This window comes from Sceloporus occidentalis, unplaced genomic scaffold (genome assembly GCF_023333645.1).
Source record: "Sceloporus occidentalis isolate IW3139 unplaced genomic scaffold, rSceOcc1.0.p SCAF_1, whole genome shotgun sequence".
NCBI classification, from domain to species: Eukaryota; Metazoa; Chordata; class Lepidosauria; order Squamata; family Phrynosomatidae; genus Sceloporus; species Sceloporus occidentalis.
In genome coordinates this window covers 24,138,851-24,164,302 of record NW_028316981.1, presented here as the reverse complement: position 1 = coordinate 24,164,302, position 25,452 = coordinate 24,138,851, and the positions used below count along the sequence as shown (strand labels likewise).

The 25,452-nt window shown below is 41.5% G+C and overlaps 1 protein-coding gene across 4 annotated transcripts in view; it reads right to left on the bottom strand.

The window, feature by feature from the left end:
- The window catches only part of LOC149321215 (plexin-B1-like), a 221,080-nt gene that overhangs the window by 82,269 nt on the left and 113,359 nt on the right, over window positions 1-25,452 (bottom strand). For 3 of the 4 annotated variants that reach the window (XM_089517440.1, XM_089517430.1, XM_089517450.1), the window contains one exon: window positions 17,072-18,209. In XM_089517440.1, coding sequence (XP_089373566.1) covers window positions 17,072-18,208 — 1,137 coding nt within the window. In that variant the 5' untranslated portion in view covers window position 18,209. Of the gene's footprint in view, window positions 1-9,952; window positions 10,040-17,071; window positions 18,210-25,452 lie in introns of those variants that run through there. The other variant, XM_089517459.1, reaches the window with a different exon arrangement.

The following is a 25,452-nucleotide window of genomic DNA, read 5'->3' as shown; positions in this document are numbered from 1 at the left end:
CTACAGCTCCCAGAAACCTCTGGCCAAGGGATTCTGGTAGCTGTAATCAAACAGAAAATGGATCACAGAGCAAATCTGGCCTGCATTCTTAGTAGAAGCCAAAATTACTAAACTAAGGCTATTGTATTTTACACACATCATGAGATGACATGACACAGAGCAATAGACAATAATGCTTGGAGAATGCCAATGAATGCCAAGTTATTTCAGAGGAAGAAATGGGCAAAACTGCCTCTGAGTATTTCTTGCCTAGGAAAACCCTTAGAAATCCATGTCATATGTCCACAGGTGACCTGAAGGTACATTTTTGTTGTTGTGTGCCTTTGAGTCATTTCTGACTTGTGGCAAACCTCAGGTGACCCTATCAGGAGGTGCTCTTGGCAAGATTTGTTTAAAGAAAGTGAGCCATGGCCTTCCTCTGAGGCTGAGAGAGTGTGAGTTACCCAAGGTCACCTAGTGGGCTTCCATGGCCAAGCAGGAATTTGAACCCTGGTCTCCAGAGACCTAGTCCAACACCAAGGACACTATACCACACTGGCTCTCACACATACATAGAGTGGAAGGCAGTAGGAAAAGAGAGAAACTGCATCATAGGCAAATAGACACAATCAAGAAAGTCACAACCGTGAGTTTGCAAGAGCTGTGTTTTTAATTACAGGATCTCTTGGAGGGCTCCCATTCATTCAGATTATATATGCATATATTCTCCTTCTTTCCAAGCATGTCTGAACTTCCTTACTTGTCCTCCTACTACATTATCATTAATCTGACTGCCCCTTGTCATTTCCTTCTTTTCTTTCCATCCACCCCTCAAAATGCATTAATACATAAAATTTAACTGGTAAGAACACAGCCTCATTTACAGGCTTCAGTGCTGCTTTTTTCTAGAACTCAGAAAAGTTACTTTCTTAGACAACAAATCCTAGAATAGAGTGACAAAACTATCTGTGGGATTCATGGATTTGTCATATAAAATAGGTATCTTTTCCAAGTTCTATTTATTTCCCAATACATGAAGGGAATTCTTTATCATTCAGTAATTAAGGTCAAACTCCACAAATCATACTTATTGTTCCTTTTTCAAAAACTACTTCTTTGTGTGGGCCCTGTGTAGACCAGGACTGCCTTGGTGGAGCCTTCCTGTATAGGTTGAGTCTCTCTTATTTGGAAATCTGAAAGATTCCAAAAACCTAAACTTTTTTTTTCATGGGGGGCTGGGATAGTGACATCTTTGCTTTCTGATGGTTCAGTGTACATAAACTTTGTACCGTGCATGAAATTATTAAAAATATTATTTGAAATTACCTTCAGGCTATGTGTATGAGGTATACATGAAACATACAGTACATGGATTTTGTGTTTAGATTTGGGTCCTATCTCCAATACAGATATGCCAAAATCCAAAAAGCTTCTGGTCCCAAGCACTTTGGATACGGGAGACTCAACCTGTACCAACTCCCTTACAAAATCTATCCTTGCAGCTGTTCTGTTCCCCCACCCCGCAAGGTATAGCTTAATGAAACCACCATATGGAGATGGAGGATTGGTGGGAACGAGGGCTGGGACAAGGACTGGGATGATATAGATTCAAATCCCTAGGTGACCAGAAAACTCACAGGTGACTTTGGGCCATTGACTATCTGGCATAGTCCTACAGGGTTACTGTAAGAATGAAAATGAAAAGGAGGACCATGAATATCACTTCAAGCTCCTTGGAGGAAAGATGGAATAAAAATATAACAAATAAATGTACAGGCAGGTGGAAGGATTAAACATCCTTATTCCTCATCATCTGAAAGAGAGCCCTGCAAAGTTGCATTTTCTAAACAGACACTAGCTACTGCTAATGCTCCTATTAAACTTCCCTCCTGCAGATATTTTTTCCAAGAAGCTGTGCCTTCAGAAGCAAATAGCAGGAAGAGATTTTCACTTGGGAAACCAACACAGTGTTAAATCCTCTTCCTCTCACACAACAGTCTCAGTTTGAACTGGGCTCCACATGGATGCTTTTTCTAAAAAAGCTAACAGCCTCTGCAAAGCATGCTTTTAAACCCCATGCTTAACATGCAGCTTTGCCTCAGAAATACATGCAATTTTAAGGAGACCTTGTCACCCAAATCTTAATTAGAACCAAACACACAAAACAAACAAACGTTTGCAGAACACCACCATGACCATCAGAGAACCCAGCCAATGATTTAACAGCGGAAATGACCAAGCTGAACTTTTGTCTAGTGTCTGGTGTTTCTGGCTGTCCCCTATATGTTGAAAATAGATTCCAAAGCAATTCTGGGAATTCACTGGGGGACTTGTTTCCAGAGTAAACCTGTGTAGAAGAGCTGGCTTGCAAAGACGAGAGGCAGAGTGAGAGAGAGAGAGAGCACAGGATTAACATTATGTCTAAAAAGAATACCACAAGAGAGCACCCTCTGATAGAAACCAGCCAAGCTAAAATTTCCTATGGTGAAGGTGTGTGTGTGTATTACTGATGAACTGAATGGTGGAGCAATGCCCGAGCTGGCATGGTCAAATTTGCCCAGTTAAATACAGTTTTTAATGACAAGTCCTCCCCCTGCCCTGAATAGGCAAGGGTGAAGTTCACATGCCATTGGACAGACAAGTCATTAAAAGGTCTGTGTCCCACACACTGCCTTTAGATTTAACTATGCAGCTGGAACCACACAAGCTTTAAGCCAGAAATTTCTGAAAATCTGTGGTTCTTTCTCCCCCAGAGGCCTTTTCCTGGCATCTTTTCTATGCTCTGTTATTTATTTTGATAATAGATTCCATTTATAATGACATTTGACCTCACCTACTCTCATTCCTCTTCCTTCTCCTTCCCACCCCACTCTTCAAGTTGTTTGCAAAAATGAGGAGTTTGTCCTATTCCTAGTGACAGTCCAAGGGTCAACACTTACTGCTGACAAGAAGGATGTACAAATTATCTAACGATTTGTCATTTTTTTTCAGTTTGAGAGGATGGAATGAAGATCAGTTCAGACAAGCTGTTTTGTTTTGCTTTTTAATGGATCTGTTTTAAACTGGACCAACCTGGGAGGGCACTGCTACCACTAATCTAGTGCAAGGGCCTGGAAATACGTTTCCCATAGGAGTAAACAATCTCAATCCTTTTTAGGGCCCTCAAATCCCCCAGGGCATTCTTCAACCCACAGGACACTTTTAGAACATCTACAGAAGCAACACGATTTGTAGTTTATTTTTTTCTCCAGGGAAGGGGTTCGAAGACCATGAAAAAGTTTGCTAGACTGTTCTAAGAAAGTAGTTTTTCCCTGTTCCTTCATCAATGGAGCCAAAATCTCCCTGGTTTGGAGCATTAAGAAATGGAACTGCCATAATAAGGAGAATTTGCTGAGATGTACACAGTGTAGTGGTTTGAGCACTTGATTCTTGGGAGGCCATGGTTCACATTCCCACTCATCCATGAAAATGCACTCAGTGATCTTGGGTAAGTCACAGCCTCATAAGAAGGCAATAGCAAATCTCTGAATAAATCTTTCCAGGAAAACACCATGATAACCTTGCCATAAGATGGAGTCAACTTGAAGGCACAGAACAACAACATCTGGATTAGGGAGGAATCTGATGGTATAAATGAAAAAAAGCCCTTTTTTACACTTTGGAATTCATCGCGACAAGAAATGCACCTGATCTTAAGAATTTGCATATGTGCAAGGCTTCCTGAGCATTTCAGAATAAAATGCACACAAAACTACTCAAAAATGTTCATGGCTAAGGTGTCCACAGTTGAAATCTCACACATAAACATACGTCACATAATGGGGGAAATGTGTACATTAAGTAAAACGCAAAAATAAATGTATATATTCAGAAAAATGCATTAAAACGGGGCATAAATCTCCATATGAACCCTTCCCCACAAAGTCTCACAACTCAATATGAACCAAAGACAAGAAGAAAATATAGATGAAATTCATGGAAATGCAACAAAATCAAGACTGAAAGAATCTCAAACTCATTTGGATGCACTCTGGAATGTGCTTTCAAACAAGCCTGTGCTTTCATGTGATTTCATATATACTGAGAAGCGCAATGGGTTGTATGCTTAAAACCACATCTTCTTGTGCATCCAAGCATGGATATTAAGATGCATCCAAATGCAGGAGCCACAGAGTGCATGCTGCTGTGGGAACAAGGTGCTGCTAGTCACCTAGACATACAGCACACAGTAATAAAGTATGCTTAGACAAAGGGCCTATTAACACTACACAATCATAGCACAACAGTTCCACTTTAACTGCCATGGTTCTGTCCTAAGGATTCCTAGGATTTGGAATGAAACTACATGTGAAAGGGATCTGGGAGTCCAAGTAGATCACAAGTTGAACATGAGTCAACAGTGCGATGCAGCAGCTAAAAAGGCCAATGTAATTTTAGTGTAAAAAGTATAGTGTCTAGATCAAGGGAAGAAATAGTGCCACTCTATTCTGCTTTGGTCAGGCCCCACTTGGAATATTGTGTCCAGTTCTGGGCACAATTCAAAAAGGACATTGAGAAACTGGAGAGTGTCCAAAGGAGGGCGACTAAAATGGTGAAGGGTCTAAAAACCATGCCCTACGAGGAACGCCTTAGGGAGCTGGGGATGTTTAGCCTGGAGAAAAGAAAGTCAAGAGGTGATATGATAGCCCTGTTTAAATATTTGAAGAGATGTCATATTGAGGAGGGAGCAAGCTTGTTTTCTGCTGCCCCAGAGAACAGGACCCCGAGCAATGGATGCAAGCTTCAGGAAAAGAGATTCCACCTCAACATTAGGAGGAACTTCCTGACAGTAAGAGTTGTTTGACAGTGGAACACACTCCCTTGGAGAGGGGTGGATGGCCATCTGTCGGGGATGCTTTGAATGTGCTTTCCTGCATGGCAGGGGGTTGGACTGGATGGCCCTTGGGGTCTCTTCTAACTCTATGATTCTATGATTCTAGCTAGGGGCATGTCAAATTCTCATCCAGAGCACTCCAGTGCCCCCACTAAACTCCAAACCCCAGAATGCAAGAGGATGGAACCATGGCAATTAAGTTGGAAACATAGTGTGAAAGGGCCACAGATCAAGATGGGTTGACTCAGCCTGGCATCCTTCTGTAGGTTGCTAAAATGAGTACCCAGCTTGTTGGGGGCAATTAGCTTACACTTAGTAAACCACTTAGTACATCAGTAAGTGTTATAGAAATGTACTTGCTATGAAGGCCAAAAAACCCTCAAGTCTAAGTCCAGAGAAGATGGGGAGGTGCTGTTGACAGGGCAGATAAATAAGGCTGCCAAAACTGAAGCAGGCTGCTGCAACTTTAATATTTGTGTCTAAAAGGAAATTACAACAGATGTTGTTTGTTACCTAGTTGCTGATAAGTAACATCACATGAAATTCCCTCTTCTACACAACTTTTAAATGTACAGGATATTACACAGAACATCTTTTACAAGTTGAACATCCCTTATCCAAAATGTTTGGGATCAGAAGTGTTTTGGATTTTGAAGTTTTTCAGATTTTAGAATACGTACTTACATATACATTATGTACCTTGGACACAGAACTCTAAACATGAAATTAATGCATGTTTCATATAGATGATTTTATATACAATATTTTTAAATAAGTTTGTGCATGAAATAAAGTTTGCATACACTGAACCATCAGAAAAAAGGTGTCACTATGTGGACAATTTTTGGACTTTAGAATATTTTGGATTTTGAAATTCCAGGTAAAGGAGGCTCAACCTGTACCAACCTAATTCATCTCACCAGCTGTGTTCCTATTTGAACAGATATACTGCAAAACAGATCAGTGGGTGTCAGGCTAACACCAGGTTATACTACTGTAGTGTGTTATATGTGGGGATGCCTGTTGAGAAAATGAAGGCACCTCATGGCTGCTAGACTGGATGCTTTTACAGAGTTGCTGTTTCTAACATATTTTGATGTACTGGCTATCTTATGTTTTAAAATTTTTATTGAAAGTTACTTTTACAACATAAGAGCATAAATCTTAACAATAACTAAAGAAATAAACAGATATCAAATATACCACACATGTGGCAACCACGGCAGTGCTATGAAAATGCCTGTTTTGACAGGGCACACAGCCAGACCCACTATGCAGCCTAGCATTGCTGAGATAAGCAAAGCTCTACCTACCTGTGCTGTGTGGCCAATGAAACACTCGTAATGATTGCCAATGAATCAGGTATTGTGAAGTCAATGACCATGAGGCTGCTAAATCAGTTTTGCAGTTGTTGTCACCATGTTACAACAGCAATGGGGAGTTTTCTTTTGTCATTCATGTGTGGAAAATCTGTATTTTGTCTTCTTTCTGTGATACTGTTTTCCAGGAAAACTAGAGGCTGCCTTGTACTAAATGGATCATTGGTCTATTTAGCCCAGTACTGTCATCTCTGTTTGACAGCAGCTCTACAGAGTTTGAGGCACAATTCTTTCCTAGCCCTACCTAGAGAACCTAAATGACTTGGTGGTCTCCCATCCAAGCACTAACCAGGACAGAACTGGCCAGACCCAACCCTGCTTGTCTTCCCAAACTTAGAAATGTTAATGGTTGTATGGAAGTATAGTGGTTCCTTGTTATCTGCCAAGGTTTGATTTCAGGACCCCCTGTGGATTTCAAAATCAGTGGATGCTCAATTCCCATTGAATATAGTGGGGTAGTAAAATGGAAACCCTTACATAAAATGACAAAATCAAGGTTTCCTTTTTGAAATTTATATATTTTAAAAAATATTTTCATGTTGTGGATGCTTGGATCATGGATAAAAAAATCTGTGTAGCTGATTGTACAATGTGTTTAACTGACTGTCCAGCCATGAAGCATCATTATGCCATTTTGGTCATTATTTGATCCCCAAATAGCTGGGACTGTGAACTAGAGGAAGAGAAAATTATGTATAAATAAACAGTCAAGGTGGTACTAAGGACCCATTGATTGAAACAGCCACAAAAACACAAACCAAGTGTTGTGTTTGGGTGTTTTCAAGGAGGCATTTAATCACCCTTGAAAATCCCACTCTAACCCCTCCCCCCAAAAAACGCAATTGAAAGAACTTGGTAACTGGGCTCCTCATCATTATGTGCTAGTTCATAGTGAGAGGAGGGGGTTAGGAAGTCCATTCATTTTGAAATAAACTCTGCAATAAAGTATTTGATTTCCTTTAAAAATTCTGCGGAGAAAATGGGCCACTAATCTCTACACATTTCTCCTAATGATACATGATGGGATCAACAGCATGGGCGAAAACGAGGGCAAACATATATAAAACTTTGCCACCAGCCCTTCTCCACCTTTGCATCTTTTAATACGTACTATCACATGGGATATTATTTAGACCATATTCTAACATTTTTCTGCTTCTTTCCTTCCTTTTCTTCACAGCTGTGCCTCTGCCCCTCGTAGCCAATGGAGATTACAACGCTCTTGATCAAGTTCCAAGGAAAAAGTGTTGCCAAATTTTTGAACTGCAGCCTTTAGCAGGGGCTTTAACACCTGTGTGATCTGCGGCAATTAGCAGGTGATCGTGTTTCTCACTGAGGCCTTCTCCAGCTACTTGGGTTTTTTTAATCACAAGAGCAGGCAAGGCTTTTATGTGCATTCACATGGGTTTGTGCAGTCAGCAGACAACCAGATTTGGAATGCAAGAGATCTATTTCATCTACAGACTACAGGAGAGGTGGGAAGCTGTGGACAGTCTAGGGATGGCACCCACCAGTTTTCTGGGGAAGGGGGACACAAACATTTTAAAACATGTTTGTTTCTAAAATTTGCTGTTTGGGGCTTTTGTAAAATGTGTATATGTATGTCTATGTGTATGTGCCTTTAAGATGCCTGTTGCATGTCAATTTCTGGTGACCCTATTAATTTCACAGAGTTTCCTTAGGCAAAGAATACTCAGAGGTGGTTCTGACAGTTCCTCTGAAATATCACCTACGGCACTTTGTGTTCATTGATGGTCTCCAATACAATATTGCCTATTCAAATTAAGCACTTTTATACCCCATTGATTTGAACTGGAAATAATGAAGCATAAGGCTAACTGTTATAGAACCTGACTCAATGAGACTAATTCATATTTACATGTATGGCTTACAAATTGTAAACTAGGGAGTGCTAGTTCACTGATATGCAGTATAGAAACGTACTTGCTATTGCTATATTTATGTACTGACTGCTAAGGGATGTGCAAATGAACATCCAAACTCCTCCCATATACTGACACCTTTTCATCTGCTGACATATACTTTTCTTAAGAAAGGAATACCCAAAGATAATTTGCTTTGCTTTCCTCTGAAATATAGCCCACAGCCGCTGGTATTTGTTGGCAGGATCCCATCCAAGTACTAACCAGGACTGAACCTGTATGTAGAAATCTTGTAGAATTTTGAGACTAATTGAAAGAAAGAAATTGGCAGCATAAGCTTTTGTAGACTTCAATCTGCTTCCTTAGATGCATATTAAACTTGTTTAGCTTTCAGTATCAGACAGGATCTGGCTCCTTTGTAAGGTAGGAAAGGAAAAGTAGCAAGTAAATGAAGAACTGCTTTTCCTGAAGGCCTCTGGAACTACAGTTGTCAATTCCTGGCTACAATTTTTTTGTCTGATAGGGAGAATTTGATGTGGGAGTCCAGGGGCTACATGATTCCCATCCCTGGACTACAGCCTTGCTGGAACAACTTGGTTTGAGGCATTTTGTTTCTTTACAAAGAACCCCAAGATCTATCAACAAGAGCCAAAGGCACAAAAGTCATAGGACAGCATGGCAATAAAGCCTCTCAACACATTCTGAGCCTAGCAGTTTGTTGCCAATATCCAAACTCAACTCATTTAGGGTTGCCATAATTCTCTACTATAAACCCAGGACAAAATGTAGGACAAAATTTAGACCAAAATATAGGACAATTGTAGGATAAAATTTAGCCCAAAATGTAGGACATTAAGAAAAATGGAGGACATTAAATGTCCTACATTTTGGGCTAAATTTTATCCTACAACTGTCCTATATTTTGGTCTAAATTTTGTCCTACATTTTGTCCCAGTTTATAGTAGAGAATTATGGCAACCCTAAACTCATTTGGGGTTGGTTGAGAATTTGTTTCTGTTTGTTTTTGTATGAATTGATCAAAATCTGCAAATTCCTTCACATTCAAGATAAGGTGAATTTGAGATTTGGGGTAGATGACAGGACTCATGAACTGATTTAGGACTAGGACTCCTAAATATCAGTATGAATCCTCGGCAGCTGACCAAGGGAGAGTTAAGGTTGCTCCCCCTTCTCTAATTCAAATAGCTACTTCCTCACCCACTCCCTTTCTGCTAGTTTGCAGCTGCTTGGCAGACTCCCAGCTTCCTAAGCCTGGCTCTCCACAAACAACTAGTTTTGCCCTTAGGCAAGAGCTAAGAAGGTGACTTAGTAATTAAAGAGCGAGGATAAGGACCTGAATAAAGAACAGCCTTAACTATGCATCACTCTTAAGGAGTAAGTCACATTGTAGAGCTTCCTTGCACAGCACCTTATAAAAGGAGTGGGGAAAGTGTGCTTCTCCTTTTTTCCCCACCTCTAACTTCCCCCATAGCCTCCAAATGCTCCCTTAAAATTATTCCTTTTTCATGTAAAATAAATATCCACAAAATGCCCCACAATGCTGCCTAAAGCAGTGTGAAAAATTCAACAGCAAAACCCCCTGGAACAACCAGAACCTATTGTCTGGCCAGTTTTATGAGGTACTTAGCCTTCTCTGTCAGAGGGCTCTGGTGCCACAACAAACTACAAATCCCAGGATTCCATAGCACGGAGACATGGCAGTTGAAGTGTCTTGTCCTACCAAACTACAGGATGTGGGGATCTTATCTACTGGGAAACTGCATTATTTCTCCAATGCAGATGTAGCCAAGGAGGGGAAAGTAATGTATCTCTCTCACCCTCCAATGTTGCTCTGCTCACATGGACAGTTGCAGTCCAAAAGAAAGTAGATTCTTTTTCCAGTGCTAGATCTCCATATATTGCTGAACACTAAAAAAAAAAAATCAAAAACAAAAATCCAGAGTCTGAATCATGTGAAGCAGCCATCTCTTTTATTTCAGGCTATTGCTCTCTACATGAGAAAACTGGTACAGTATCTGTGGGGGACATTCCCTCTTTCTCCCATCTTAAAGACAGCCTGGGGAGAGTTCCAGCCAAATGCAACCCCCAGAATAATTTGGGGAGGCCTAGGGTCATGGGAGGGTGGAATTGCCTTTAAATGCCCTTTAAAGTGGACATGAGGGGAATTTGGCTACGTTTCTGGCCTTCTTAGACAATTCTGGGTCATTTCTTGTTTTTTAAAAAAATACCTCTCTTTTTAAAAATTTAAAACGATATAAAATGGCCTAGCAGCCTAAAAACATTACAGAATCACCACTATTCATGCTAGAGGATACTGGAAAGCATGTGAAGTGTAAAATGTTTTGGTTTTTTTGCAGGAAGCAATGGTAGGGGTTGGACCCTCAAGCTCCCCTGGGGGGTCTAGTATGTTCCCAGCCTTGACAGTTGTCCATCCTGTCTTAAACCAATCCAGAACATCTCAATTGGCCTCTATTTGTCCGGGTTTGTTGTTGTTATCCACCCTCGAGTCGATCCCTACCCATGGCAACTCAAGACTCCCTATGCTCCACTGCTCTGTTCAGGTCCTGCAAATTCATACCCATGACCTCCTTAATAGAGTCCATCTATCTAGCATGAGGTCTTCCTCTCTTTCTACTTCCCTCTACTTTTCTTAGCATTATTGTTTTGTCCAGTGAGTCGTGCCTCCTGATGATGTGGCCAAAGTACGACAGCCTCAGTCCAGTCATCTTGGCTTCCAGTGAGATTTCTGGTTTGATCTGCTGTAGGACTCATTTGTTTGACTTCTTGGCTGTCCATGGAAACCTCAGCACTCTTCTCTAGTGCCACATAATTCTCTTCCTACCCGCTTTCTTATCTGTCCAGCTCTCACATCCACACATGGTAATAGGGAATACGATGGCTTGTATGATTCTAACTTTCATGCTCAGTTGCATGTCTTTACATTTTAGGATATTTTCTAGTTCTCTCATGGTTGCCCTCCCCATTCATAGGGGCTTGACAGATGGGCGGCTAAACGCTGCCCCTTTTAGCCCCAGATCGTTTGGCGGCAACAATCCTTTCCCTCTCGGGAGCCAAAAGAAACTGCTGTAAGCAGCTTTCTGGAAGGGAAGCCATACTGGTACTTGCATGCCATCATGATGCCCCTTCCAGCCAGTGCCGTTTGGGCACTGTGACGCACGTGCATCATCATGGTGTGCCCTGTATGGACAGGTGTGCTCCAAAATGGCACCCGGATGCCGGCAGAAGGGTTTTGAGCATGTGCACACTCAGCCCTATTTCAACCCTAGTTTGGGCCCAGGCCAGCATAAAGTGCCAGTCTGTATTAGCCCTTAGTCTTCTTGACTGCAGTCCCCACCCTGATCAATATTTGATCTCAGGTATGAAAATGCTTTTACTATTTATTTATATTTACTCATTATATAGGTTGAATCTGTGTAAATTTTCTGTGATCATTATTTTTGTTTTCTTTATATTCAACAATAAGCCTGCCTTTGCACTTTCCTCCTTGAGCCTCCTTAGTAGTTGTTCCAAGTCTGTGATGTTTTTGGCTAGTAGTATGGTGTCATCGATCATTGATATTCCTTCCTGCTATTTTCACTCCTCCTTCTTCTGTGTCCAATTCTGCTTTTTGTATAATAAGTTCTGCATACAAGTTGAACAGACAGGGTGAGAGGATGCAGCCTTGTTTGACACCTTTGCCAATTAGGAACCATTCTGTTTCTCCATGTTCTTCGCTCCATTAGCCACCAAATGTTTGCAATGTGGTCCCTAGTGCCTCTTCGTTTCCTGAATCCTGCTTGCACCTCTGGGTAACTCACTACAATTTACTCTGACTGTAAGCAACTCTTCAAGGTCTCAGTCATCGCATCTGCTACTGGCTTCCCTTTAAATTATATAGCAAGTTTAAACCTAAGACCTTTCTGAATTTAAAGTTGAAAAACAGTAGAGCTGAACATGAGTGATCAGTGTGATGCGGCAGCTAAAAAGGCCAATGCCATTTTAGGCTGCATCAGTAAAAGTATCGTATCTAGATCAAGGGAAGTAATAGTGCCACTCTATTCTGCTTTGGTCAGGCCCCACCTGGAATATTGTGTCCAGTTCTGGGCGCCACAATTCAAAAAGGATGTTGAAAAACTGGAACGTGTCCAAAGGAGGGCAAGTAAAGTGGTGAAAGGTCTAGAAACCATGTCCTATGAGGAACGACTTAAGGAGCTGGGGATGTTTAGCCTGGAGAAGAGAAGGTTAAGAAGTGATATGATAGCCCTGTTTAAATACTTGAAGGGATGCCATACTGAGGAGGGAGCTGACTTGTTTTCACTTGCTCCAGAAACTAGGACCCAGAGCAATGGATGCAAGCTACAAGAAAAGAGATTCCACCTCAACATTAGGAAGAACTTCCTGACAGTAAGGGCTGTCTGACAGTGGAACACACTCCCTTGGAGTGTAGTGGAGTCTCCTTCCTTGGAGGTCTTTAAACAGAGGCTAGATGGCCATCTGTCGGGGATGATTTGATTTGGATTTCCTGCATGGCAGGGGGTTGGACTAGATGGCCCTTGCGGTCTCTTCCAACTCTATTATTCTATGATTCTATGACAAAGAAAGGAAGGGTAACATGGATCGTTAACTATCTTCTTTCCAAGCAATTTATGGCTCTAAATTGTCCCATCCCAGAGGAGCCCCAATCAAATGTTCATTAACACTCTGAAATGAAAGTGTAGTTAGTTTCCTATAAACTGGAACAGTTTATACTGTTATATTATTCCGCTACATGCAGTTTGTATTTGTCATGTCCACAAAGAAGAAGGAAACAAAGAAGATAGATGGTCACAGAAAAAATAATTAACTTATGGAATTCACTGCCACAAGAAGGAGTAACTGATGTGAAGTTTCTAAAAGGGAATTAGACAAAATAATGGGGAACAGGTCCAGCAACAGCTATTTGTCCAGTTTGGCTAGGTTGCCTTCATATTCAGCAACTTGGAGCTTTATCACATTGCACACAAACTGGGCAAACTGTGAAAGAAATGCGTGTTTCTCTTTCTGTCTCTGCAAGACATCATAGCACTTGTGTTCTTTTCAGTGGTAAAAAGGTGGGAGAGGGTTGTAAGAGCATCCCTTTTGCCAAGGAGGAAAAATCTGGTTAGCAAAAGGGAAACTTTTACAACCTTCTCTCATGTTTTTACGACCAGAAGAGAATGTCACGTGAAGGCAGAAATAGGGGGGTGGGGGGAAATCTCTTTGGCTGCCTGCATGCTTTGTTTGCAATGCAATAAGGCTCATGAAGCCACTGAAAACCTGTTACTGGGAAAAGCACAGATGGGCAAAGTGCAGCCCACAGGCTGCATATGGCCCTTGGGGTCCACCAAGTGTGTCCCCCTGAAGCCCCTCAGAAGTATCTAAGAAGTCCCTCAAAATCCTTTGGCCCTAATTGTTGACAATTGTATTCACCCGTAAGCACCTGCAAATACAGCAGTTTATTCCAGCCATACCTGCAGTCCCGCCCACAAAAACATAAATTGGCAAAAATGACAGCCAGAAATGATGTTGTTTCACTTCCAGCAATCCAAAACATGCCCATTGCGGTTACACATCTCTGGGGTTTAGGAACTAAAGGAAAAGTAGAACCATGTGTGGACTAAAATACTGAACTAGGGCCCGTTCCGCACAGGCGTAAAATACGTCCTGGGGACGTACTAGGGTTAGGCACGCACCTAACCCTAGTACGTCCCCTTACGCACGCACCTAACCCTAGTACGTCCCCAGGACGTACAAAATGGCAGCGCCCGTTCCACACGGGGGCTCCCATTACGACATCACGAATGCGCTGCCTCTAAATGGGGCGGCGTGGACGTGACATCGTCGCGCGAGGGCGCATAGAGTGCCCTTTCTGCGGCGCAAGATGGAGCTCCAAAACAGAGCTCCTTCTGCGGTTTGCATTGCTGGCGCAGCCTTTAAATGGCTGCGCCAGGGATGCAAGGGAGAAAGGGGCCAAGTGGCCCCTTTCTCCTCCTCCCTGCCGCCATCGGGTGTCCTCGGGGCTTGAATCCCTGAGGACACCCCTTTCCAGGCTGCGGGGAAGCAGCCTTTTGCCGCTTCCCCGCTGCCTGGAAAGTGACGGATCGGGGCCTCGGAGGCTGCCGTTGTGACAGCTGAGGCCCTGATCTGGCGGGGAAAGGGCCGGTTACAGGCCGCCCCAAACGGGCGGTCTGTAACGCACCTAGATGAAATTCTAGTCTGGTTTAGCAGGACTCTTATTATATCCTTTAATACTTCCAGGGAAGTGGCCAACATCTGGTCTGACCAAAGCCTAGAAAGGTTTCTGGTAATGTTGGCTGTAGAATTCTGGAAGCTGTAGTTAAAAAAAAGTTTCCAAACTCTGTACATGGACCGCTGACACAGTTTATTTATTTTAGCCTTTTCTACCCCACCTTCCCATCTATAAATAATCTCAGACAACAACCAATCTACAGTTTTTTCACAGAAAGTACAACCTCTGGTGTATCTAAAACCAATTTGAAGGCGTGTGGCTTGCCCAAAGTCACCTGGTAGGTTTCCATGACTGAGCCAAAATTTGAACCCTGGTCTCCAAAGTCACAATCCAATGCTCAAACCACTATACCACACTGGCTCTCATCTAAAACAAATGAACCATTACAATATTAAATAAAAACACTCCAGTATATATTTCCCCCCTGGATTTGCTTTAGGATGTACCTCAACCAGTGTGGACACTGTTCACATAGTTCTCTCTGTTTTCTCCACTGACTCTTTCCCACAACATAATTATGGTACAGTATCTTAACTGTCAATCAGAGAGCTCTAGTTCCTCACCAAACTACAAACCCCAGAGTTCCATAGGACATTGCTACAGCTGTTAAGAATGCTATCAGGAGTTGAACCTACACGGGAGGGGTGAGATGAGGGCATTGCCCACCCTAGTAATTCTGCCCCCTCCTGATTAAATTTTCTAGCACTAAAGTAATTTTAAAAAATCAGTTGAGCATTTAGAAATATAGTTTAGGCAACCGAAGAAAAATGAGCAGGCTAAGATACCAAAGGAATGCAAACACAGCAAATTTAAGAGTTTTAAGAATGAGCCAATGTGGTGTAGTGGTTTGAGTGTTGGACTACAAGTCTAGAGATCAGGATTTGATTCCCCACTCAAGCATAAAAACCCACTGGGTGACCTTGGGCAAGTCACACACTCTCAGCCTCAGAAGATGGCAATGGCAAACCCCTCTGAAGAAACTTCCCAATAAAATCCAATAATATGTTCACCTTAGGGTCACCATAAGTAAAAAAATGATTTGGAGGCACACAACAGGCAGGAACAATTGTCAACGTCTCACCTTCTGCAATGCTAGAAATTTGTGACTGAAGGAAAATTTATTTGGGTGTGGGTGTGACGAATTCTGATTTGGAACACATCTTTTTTGAGATAATAATAATAAAATAATAAAATTTTATTTTTATCCCACTTTTCCACGATGATTAAAGCGGCGTACAAATTAAAATTTTAACATCAAAATACATACATAGGAAAAAATATATAAAAATGCAGAAAAAATGTTGATACAAAGAGAATATCTAGCTGAATCAACCAAAAGGACTTTGTGAAAAGCCCATGTTGCTAAAGTCCAAATAGATGTTCCTTTCCACAATGAGAAAAGTTTATACAATAGTGAAGTTAAGTCCCACTCACTTATTACCTATTCTGATAAAACACACTATTTCATTAATGTAATATCTTTTCCTCTGAGATCAAGAAACAAAAACCTCTGCATTCTAATTAACAGACGAGACTATTGTTGGACAGACTGGCCACTTAAATGCAGCATCCAGTCCCCTGTGTCAAGCAATTAAGACCTTGTTAATGATTCCTCATTCGAGGCATCATGCAATGATTAGAAAAACAAAAGTTCATTCTACAATAATATAAGCAACACATCTAAAATATACTACAGTCAGCCCTTTATATCCACAGATTTTTTATCCATGGATTCAAGCATCCATGGTTTGAAAACATTCCAAAAAGATATAAATTTTATAAAGCAAAAACTGATTTTGTCATTTTATATAAGGGACACCAGTTTACTATTCCATTGTAATAATGAGAGTTGAACATCCATGGATTTTGTTATCCTCGGGGGGTCCTGGAACCAAACCCCTGTAAATACCAAGGGCCCACTGTAAGGATTATCAAGAATATTCATTAATCATAGAATCACAGAGTTGCAAGGGGCCCTTAGGCCACCAATTCCAACCTCCATTTCAGAGCAGGGAATCCAGATAGAGCATCCCCAGCATGTCATTGTCCAACATCCCCAACCATAATCTCAATACCCCATAATAATAAATAAAAGATGCTATTTCTTAGTCAGCTGGTCAGACTCCACTCAGCTTTTGCAGCAGACTAACCTTTCAGAAGTTCCTCCCCTCAGCCTTGGAAAAGTTGTCAGCATGATAGAAGAAAACTGTGATACAAATATATTAAATAAATTGGCCACTTCTCATTTCAGACTAAAGGTCCCAAATCCAAACCTTGGAATGTTACATTTTAATAAACCATTCCTGTCTCTCAGTATAATATTTAACAAGTAATTCACTCATTATAATATGAACCCAAAAGTAAGTTGTTGCATCACTCAATACTTTCTTGTTAGTTTTCTTTGCTGGAGGGGAGGAAGATTGAGAAGAGAATGCCATAAGAAAAATTCCTGCCAAAATGACTTTAAAAGTAACTAGGAAATGTTGATCATTATACAAAGGAGGTGGTTTCATTTCCACTCTGCATTATTTTTGAAATGCAAGTTCATCATGCACCATGTGTAAAAAAAAGAAACAAAGAAGTAACTTGTTATAAGTAACTGTATTGCTTGTGATTTACATACAAGCTCTGCCAGATTTACATATGCATGACATAAATGACCACTTACTGCTGACAGCTGGACGCAGATAGAATTGACGTCATATTCGATATAAGCCACCTCTACCCCTTCCTCCGATTTCCCATCCTTGGTGTAACAGAGGTCCCTGGTCTGTGTAGTTAGGCGGTCCACTTCATCCATGGTATAAATACAGAGCGCCGATTCCTCACTCAGCTTCCCCGAAGAAGCTTGCCAGGCGGAAAAGGCAGCAAAAAGCACATCTCCTTGGGTTGCGCCAGTGTCTTCTTCTCCACCTGGCTGTGCAACATAGGCAGCCTGCAGCAGGCTGTAAGTCTTTTCTTTTCCCCTGCAGAGCAAAGGTAGCTCCACGTATGAGTAATAGTGTGAGTCGTCCAGGCAGATTTTGGAAATGTAGGTCCTGTACTCACGGGAGTGGGACTTCAGATCACGCCGGTAAAATAAGAAGTAAACACTGGAGCCATGAGTGAATGACTGGATAAAATGGTGGTTATATTCCGAGAGCCGGCCCACGGCCAGTTTTGCTGTTTCCTCATAGGAGAAGATGGGGTGAGAATCTGGCCCTGGCACTTCTCCCGGATGGGCCCTAAGATTCCGTGTTGTAATGGGGGGAATGCTCCCTCCGACTCCTCGACTGGTATACCCTCGGCCCACAAAGAGAAGCGGTACATTGTCTTTGGAGTACCCAACTAGCCCCACAGTGGAAATATTGGGGTCATTTGCTGCCACATATTGAGTGTCTCCTGGTGTCTGAGGTTGGAAGAGGACATTTTTAATAGAGCCAAGCCTCCTCTTCTCACAGATCCCCTGCCACACACTGCCACACACGATGAGCTCCTTCTCCAGCGAATTGACTAACAAGAGCTTGTTGTAGTTGTCTGTCTTCTGGGCCAGGGGACAGTTCTCCATGGTGACAGGAGGGAGGCAATCCTTACTATCATAAAAAGGCCCCGTGGAAACGGCTTCCTCCATCGCCAGGTCGGATGTCAGCTGGAAAAGGAAGTTTGTTGCTCCCAGATAGAGAGTCCCAGAGTCAGGATCCATAACCAAATGAAGAAACTTGGTGGTGTTGTGTGAAAAGGAGGCATATTGTAGTCCTGGTGGAATTACGGTCCCCAGGAAACACAGAGCAGAAAGAAGGAATGCCCCCAGAGGCATCATACTCATTCTGCAAGAGAGGTCAAACAAGAGGTGGGGTTAATTTCTCACTTTATCCCAAAGACTAGCCATTGCACACTTTCCCTTTGTACTTATAAACAAAGATTGGAAACTTACGTTATAAAAGTAATTAATTCTTGCTACTCATTAGTGTTTTCATGGTGATTTGCTTCTGTTATTCATTACAGTTTTTTACGACAGGCACAACACTATTTTTTTGCTCACTCATTATTTTTCACTGCTTAAACTCCCTCTACCTAGGAATGCTATAACAGAATAGCATCAAACTAGGAAACCTTCTGTCAATGTCCCCATTGCTATTTAAAGGTAATTTTTAAAAAGTAGAGAACCCATATTCTCTCAACCTCAGAGGAAAGTCACACTTGCTCAGCCTCAGGGGAAGGCTGAGAGACCCTGCTCTGAATAAATCTTGACAAGAAAGCCTTCAGATATGGTCACCATATGTCAAAGTTGGTTTGAAGGCACATAACAACAAAGAGAATGTTACACAACTGATTTTGTCACTCTCTTATTTTAAAAAAGTAACTTCTTACTAGTAACCAAATTGCTTGTAAACCATTATAGCCGAAGCTCTGCTTATAAATTAAGACATTTTCAGATAATATAAAGAGACTATAGGTCTTAGAAACAGTAATGTCAAAGTAATAGTTTATATGGTTAGAAATAATAAAGGGAGCATATTCTCTGAGATGTTTCTGTCTATCATTTGCTATCCTCTTGGATGTAATTGGTTTTGCGACCCTATGAGGAAAAGCAGGATATAAGCATAATAAATAAACTCTCACAGGCCATATTCACTCAGTCAATTTAGCAATTATGACTATACTTCATGCCCTAGAAAACCATTTTAAAGTCCAGAAGATTATAACCATATCATTTCCACGCAGCTCTTTTTGCTGCAGTAATCAAGTTCTCAAAAAAACAAAACAAAACAAAAAATAACCTTACAAACATCATAATGCTCTTAACCTTAACAAGCACATTATGTGAGACAGAATAATTACAAAACCAATTGCAGTAATATTTCTCCCCCAAAAGTCATAACTAACATCATTTCGCCAGCTGTTTCTCAACTCAGGCTAATTAACTAGTCAAGAAACTGGTCTAAGGAATAAGCTTAGAAACATACATCAAGAGCTGCAGCAAACTTGCATGCGATTAACCTACTTTGCGTATCTTCTGTTGAAATTAAAACTGGTGGCTATATTTTACTTATTTGATAAAAGCTGCATAATCACCATTGTTCTAAAGATAATCCACATTTGCCACTAATAGGATTCAAGTTCTGCATTTAAAAAGCTGAATACACCTTGTGTGCATTTGCATTATTTTTGTGTTTGCTCTGGTTGGTGAAAAGGAAAGGGGGCTCTTCATTCCAGAACTCACAGGCGAAAAAAGCTTACCCTCCCTCCTTTTTTGAAAATTTCATTGAATACTACTCCTATTGCACACCTTTTCAGAATAATGTAAAAGAGCTCTACCAGATCTATGGGGAGCATTCCTGGTTCAGAGTCCTACCAGATCAGATCCAATTAATCCCGAATCCTGCTTTCTACTGTAGATACCTCCAGGAAATGCACGGGGCAGGGGCCAATACAGAAACTTCCCCAGTGAATCATCCTCAATTAATCACTTTCAGAAGAATGTATATTTACTCTCAATGAATATCTCAAATCCCTTTGTACAAGGCTACAACTTTAAAATTACAGGTTGAGTCTCCCTTATCCAGAATTCAGAAATCCAAAATATTCCAAAATCCAAAATTCTCCACATAGGTGGCTGGGATAGTGAGTGACATCTTTGCTTTCTGATGGTTGAATGTACACAAACTTTGTTTCATGCATAAAATTGTTATTTTTTTTAGACTATCCCCCATGCAACATCCTCCAAAATCTTTTCCAAACTCTGCTACTGAAGAGAAGGCCTTCTCTGTGGCGGAGTCCTGTTTGCAAAACCCAGTAATCTTTTAAGCAAGGTTTTTGGAATAATTAGGCTAAGGTCAGAACACTGGTTTCAGCACAACAAAGGCTGCCTATGCACTGCAGAAATAACCCAATTTGACACCACTTTAACTGCCATGGTTCAATGTTATGGAATTCTGAGATTTGTAGTTTTGTGAGAAATTTAGTCTTCTTTGTCAGACATCACTGGTACCAAAACAAACTGCAAATCCCAAAATTACATAGCATTGAACCATGGCAGTTAAAGCTGTGTCAAGCTGTGTTATTTCTGCAGTGCAGATGCAACCACAGATGTCTGGTGAGGACACAGGCAAAAGCCTTCTTGGTGGTTGCTCCTAGGCTATGGAATTCCTCCCAAGGGAGGTTCAGTTGGCCCCTTCTCTGCTCCTTTCTCAACAGGCAAAGACCTTTTTATTTATACAAACTTTAACCGGTTGAGGTACAAAATATGCAATTGCTGTGCTGTTTCTTAATATGTAAGATATTTTAATGTGCTTTTAACTGTTCAATATATTAACTGGAGTCATTGTTTAATGCTTTGTTCCACATATTGTTTTAGCTATTTTGTTTTAACTTGCACTGCAATATATTTTGGGCCCCATATTGGGAGAAAAGTGAGATATAAACTGAATAAATTTATGTAATTCCTTCAGAACTGAATCCATTGTTTTACTATTTCAGAGGCAATATGAGCAGACGTCGAAGGCTTTCATGGCCGGCATCCATAGTTTTTTGTGGGTTTTTCGGGCTATGTGGCCATGTTCTAGAAGAGTTTCTTCCTGACGTTTTGCCAGCATCTGTGGCTGGCATCTTCAGAGAAATGTGTCAACTGTTTACTTATTGCTTGGATAATAATAATAATAATTTGTTTTATTTATATACCGCTATTCCAAAGATCATAGCGGTGAACATCAAGTAAGCTAATTAGCAAGTAAGCTAATTTGCCCCCAACAGTCTGGGTACACATTTTAGCAACCTCAGAAGGATGCAAGCCTGAGTCGAGCTTGGGCCCTTTTGCTGGTCTTCAACTCGCAACCTTGTGGTTTTGAGTAAATGGCTGCAGTACAGGCATTTAACCACTGCACCACCAGAATGTTTTTACTAATTGTTTAAAACCAGTTAATAATACAATTGTCATTTTCTGAATCCAGTTTCACTCAAATCCAATTTACAACCCTCTACTGTACAAACAGTGCATATATAATCTAAGTTCAAATATTATATCCCACATGTCTGAGGAAGCAAGTTGTGAATCACAAAGGCTCATGCTTTAATAGATTTGTCAGAACTTGTTTTTTGCTGCCATGGACCCAGGAATAGGGGGAAAAGCTGAGGGGGCTAAGTTCATGAGGACTTATAATTATCCTGCTGCTACCATCAAATGTGAGGACCTCTTACTTGTCTTAAGTCAACACAAACTTACTTGCTCAAATGGACAAACTTACAATTTTGATCAGGGAGAAATCCTTGATAAATTTCAATAAAGACCGGGAAAATTTTATCTGTTTTTTACAATCATATTGGGGTTATACATTGGTTTTAGGTTTTGTAAAATGCATTGAGATTGTTCATACAGCAGAAGCAAAAGGTATACTGTATAATTGTTTAGAGGTGTAGAATTAAGGGGATGTAACTATTGGTAAGTGCCAGTGAGCCAGTGTGATGTAGCCATTTGAGCACTAGACTATGACTCTGGAGAAGAGGGTTCAAATCGCCACTCAGCCATGGAAACCCACTGGGTGACCTTGGGAAAGTCACACTCTCTGAGCCTCAAAGGATGGCAATGGCAAACATGCCAAAAAAACCTCACAATAGGTTCACTTTAGGACTGCCATAATTGGAAATGACTTGAAGGCACACAACAACAACAACCACCATTGATCAGGTAAGGAGGCAGTCGGTAAGGTTTATGTTTAATTGTTAGATTTGTCTAAATGTATCCGAGGAAATAGACTGAAGTCTATGAAAGCTCATGCTGACAACTTCTTTCTTTCAGTTAGTCTCAAAGGTGCTACAAGATCTCTCTAGATACTGCTAGATTTGTTGTTATGTCTTGAAATGTTATATTTTGTTTGTAGTATATACAGCGCGCCTGCGCCATACGTGGGCGCGCCATACGCGGCCTTGAGCATACACGCTCAAGCTGCGGGGCGGAAGGGGCGGCGCGTCCCATTCAATTGAATGGGCGCGCGCACACGTTGCGCCCCGCGCGCACCTGCACCGCCGCGCACGAGCCCCATTGTTTCCAATGGGGCTCGAGCATAGGTAGAATTCGCCTTACGCGGAGGGATCCGGAACGGATCCCCCGTGTAAGGCGAGGACGGACTGTATGTAATTTTAGATTTATATATAACATTTGTTTGGGTGTTATTGTTTTAGGTTTGTGTCACGCTTCCGCTGAAGGACTCAGTCCGCAGTCTGGGGGTGCTTCTGGACTCGTCGCTCCACCTTACATCTCAGGTGGATGCGACAGTCAGGAGCACTTGTTATCAGCTTCGGCTGATACACCAGCTGCGACCCTACCTGGGCCGGGGGGACCTTGAAACGGTGGTACATGCTCTAGTAACCTCTCGGTTGGATTTCTGTAACGCGCTCTACATGGGGCAACCCTTGTACCAAACCTGGAAGCTTCAATTAGTGCAGAACATGGCAGCAAGGTTGGTCACTGGATGCTCCAGGACCAGCCATATAACACCTGTCCTAAAAGATCTACATTGGCTGCCCATTCACTTCCGGGCGCAATATAAGGTGTTGGTTATAACCTATAAAGCCCTAAATGGCTTGGGCCCAGGGTACTTGGAGGACCGCCTCTCCCCATATAATCCGCCCTGCGCTCTCAGGTCAGCCAGGAAGCAATTGTTGAGGGTTCCAGACACGAAATATTCTGTGACTGCACAGAGGGTGTTTTCTATCTCGGCCGCAGCTTTGGAACTCTCTTCCCGGTGAGCTCCGCTCGGCTACCTCCCTTGACCTATTTAGGAAGAGGTTAAAAACCTTCCTCTTTCAACAGGCTTTCCCCCAGATGCTGTAATATCTGCTCTCTCCCCGTTGCACCAGCACTTTAAGCTAGTTATTGTGTGGTTTTAATCTTGTACTTTTAATGCTGTTTTTAATAGTTTATATATTGATTTGGATTCTTATGTGATTACTGTTTGTAAAGTGTACATCTGTGTACTTCTGTGTAACCCGCTTTGATCTGCCAAGGAAAAGCAGGCTATAAATAAACAGATTATTATTATTATTATTATTATTATTATTATTATTTAATTAAAATGATTATTAAAAAATATCTATGAAAGCTTATGCTATCAACTTCTTTCTCTCAGTTATTCTCAAGGGTGTTACAAGATCCCTTTGCATACTGATATTCCAAACTAACACAGCTATGTCTTTGAATACCACCCTCTTTGAAAACAGCTACAATGGGTTCTACTGAGGCAGAACGTCAATAACAAGCTGGGCAAGAGATGGTGGGAACAGGCAGGAGGGGACTTGCAGGCACTGACTGTCCAGTGTCCAAAAATCGAGCCCAGCTAACAACAGCGCTGGGCCAATGCAACGGGGAACAAAACCCGCCAGGACTTATTGACAAAACCACAGATCCTCCCTGTTCTTAATCTGTCCCCATGGAAACTGCCCATGAAGGCGTGAAAGGTCAAAGTTGCCTTGGTGGTGAGAAAGCAGCCCAGGGCAACACTTCCCTGGTCAAAATCCTCTCACATCCCAGAAATGCTCCAATCTGCTGGCAGGAGAAGTGTGATATCAGAGTGCAATTGGCCACCACTCTCCACAGCCTCAGGAAGGAACAGGCTGTCCAGGCCAAAGTCTCCCCCTTCGTGTGATACTGTTGGTGTCGTTTTGTTTTGTTGGTGGATCGTCTGTCCACTCGTGAACAAAGACTTCCAGTCCAGAAGCTTTTCAGAATAATTTCTGACAGTGCTTTAAAAAAAAACCCACCCACTCCCACGGGTGTTACTATTTATGCCTCTGAGACCTACATCAATATTGCTTGAAAACTGCAGTCAATTATATATTGATCTAATTCCTGCTGCAAAGGGACCAAAATCCCAACTGTTTCCAAATGACTTGGGACTGCTTCATGCATGCCAAGTTGGCTGCTATAAGGTTATGTGGCAAAACGACAGCCTGTGTGGTGCTGTGGTTAGATTAGGGATACAAACTGCATAGCCTTCCAGATGTTGTGGAACTACAACTTCCAGCATCCCTTACCATCAGCTGTGGGGGCTGGGACTTCTGAGATTTGAAGTCCAAAAACACGTGGAGTGCCTAAACAATTCCCTCCCTTGGATTAGGGGACTGGACAGGGAAGGAGAAGGGTGATGCACCTGAAGCTCATTACAGAGAAGGTGTGAATAGAAATGTAATTGATAAATAAAATTAAATGTATGTTGGTGTTGATCTACTAGAGGCATTTTGCTATGTTACAGAATAGGAAAAAAATAGCAAGAAAGTTGAGGTTCCCATGCATTAACCTTCTCTCCTCTCACTGTACATCTAACCATCCTGCAATTTCACAAAGTCCTCTTTTTTCAAAAGCAGTTTGCCTAGCATCAGAAACAGCTGTTCTTTGAGAAAAATCACTGAAAGTTCCCTGGGGTTCTGAGAATGAGTTTTACTGTTCTTTTGATTCACTATTCATATAATGATGGTTCACGGCAAGAGTCCAAGAAACAGCTGACAACTGTATTCTGATTTGGTTAGAGCTTGGAAAAAAATACTTTTTGGATTGGGGTTCCCAGAATCCCCACACTGGCTGAAGAGACTGTGGCACTTCCAGTCTAAACATTAATTTTTCAGGACCTGGAGTTCTTCAACAAGTTATTTTTCTACAAAGGCTGCCTTGAGTTTCCTGCCAAGAAAGTGAAATGTCTTAATTTGTAACAAGCATCCAAGTAGCCGAATCCCGCGCCTGGTTCCAAATGTTTTCAATACTAGTGCACATAGAGTAACAGAAAACACAGTATTCTAATAATATTATCATGCACTTATATACTTTTCCTGTGGCATCCAGTTAAGTGATTCTTGCCCTCTTATGTGTCATCAATCATGCCATCAACAAACCTGAGTCCCACCTGCTTTTTCTTCCAAGAAAGATATTTACAGGCATTTTGTTACTCTATTTAGCATACATGGGAAGTTTTAAGGACATTAAAACTGCATTAATGTTACTGGGTGTTAACACAAAGAAACAAAGATAGGATTTCTATTAGCCACTGAAAATTGTAATAATCTTTGTAAATTTTATTGTGC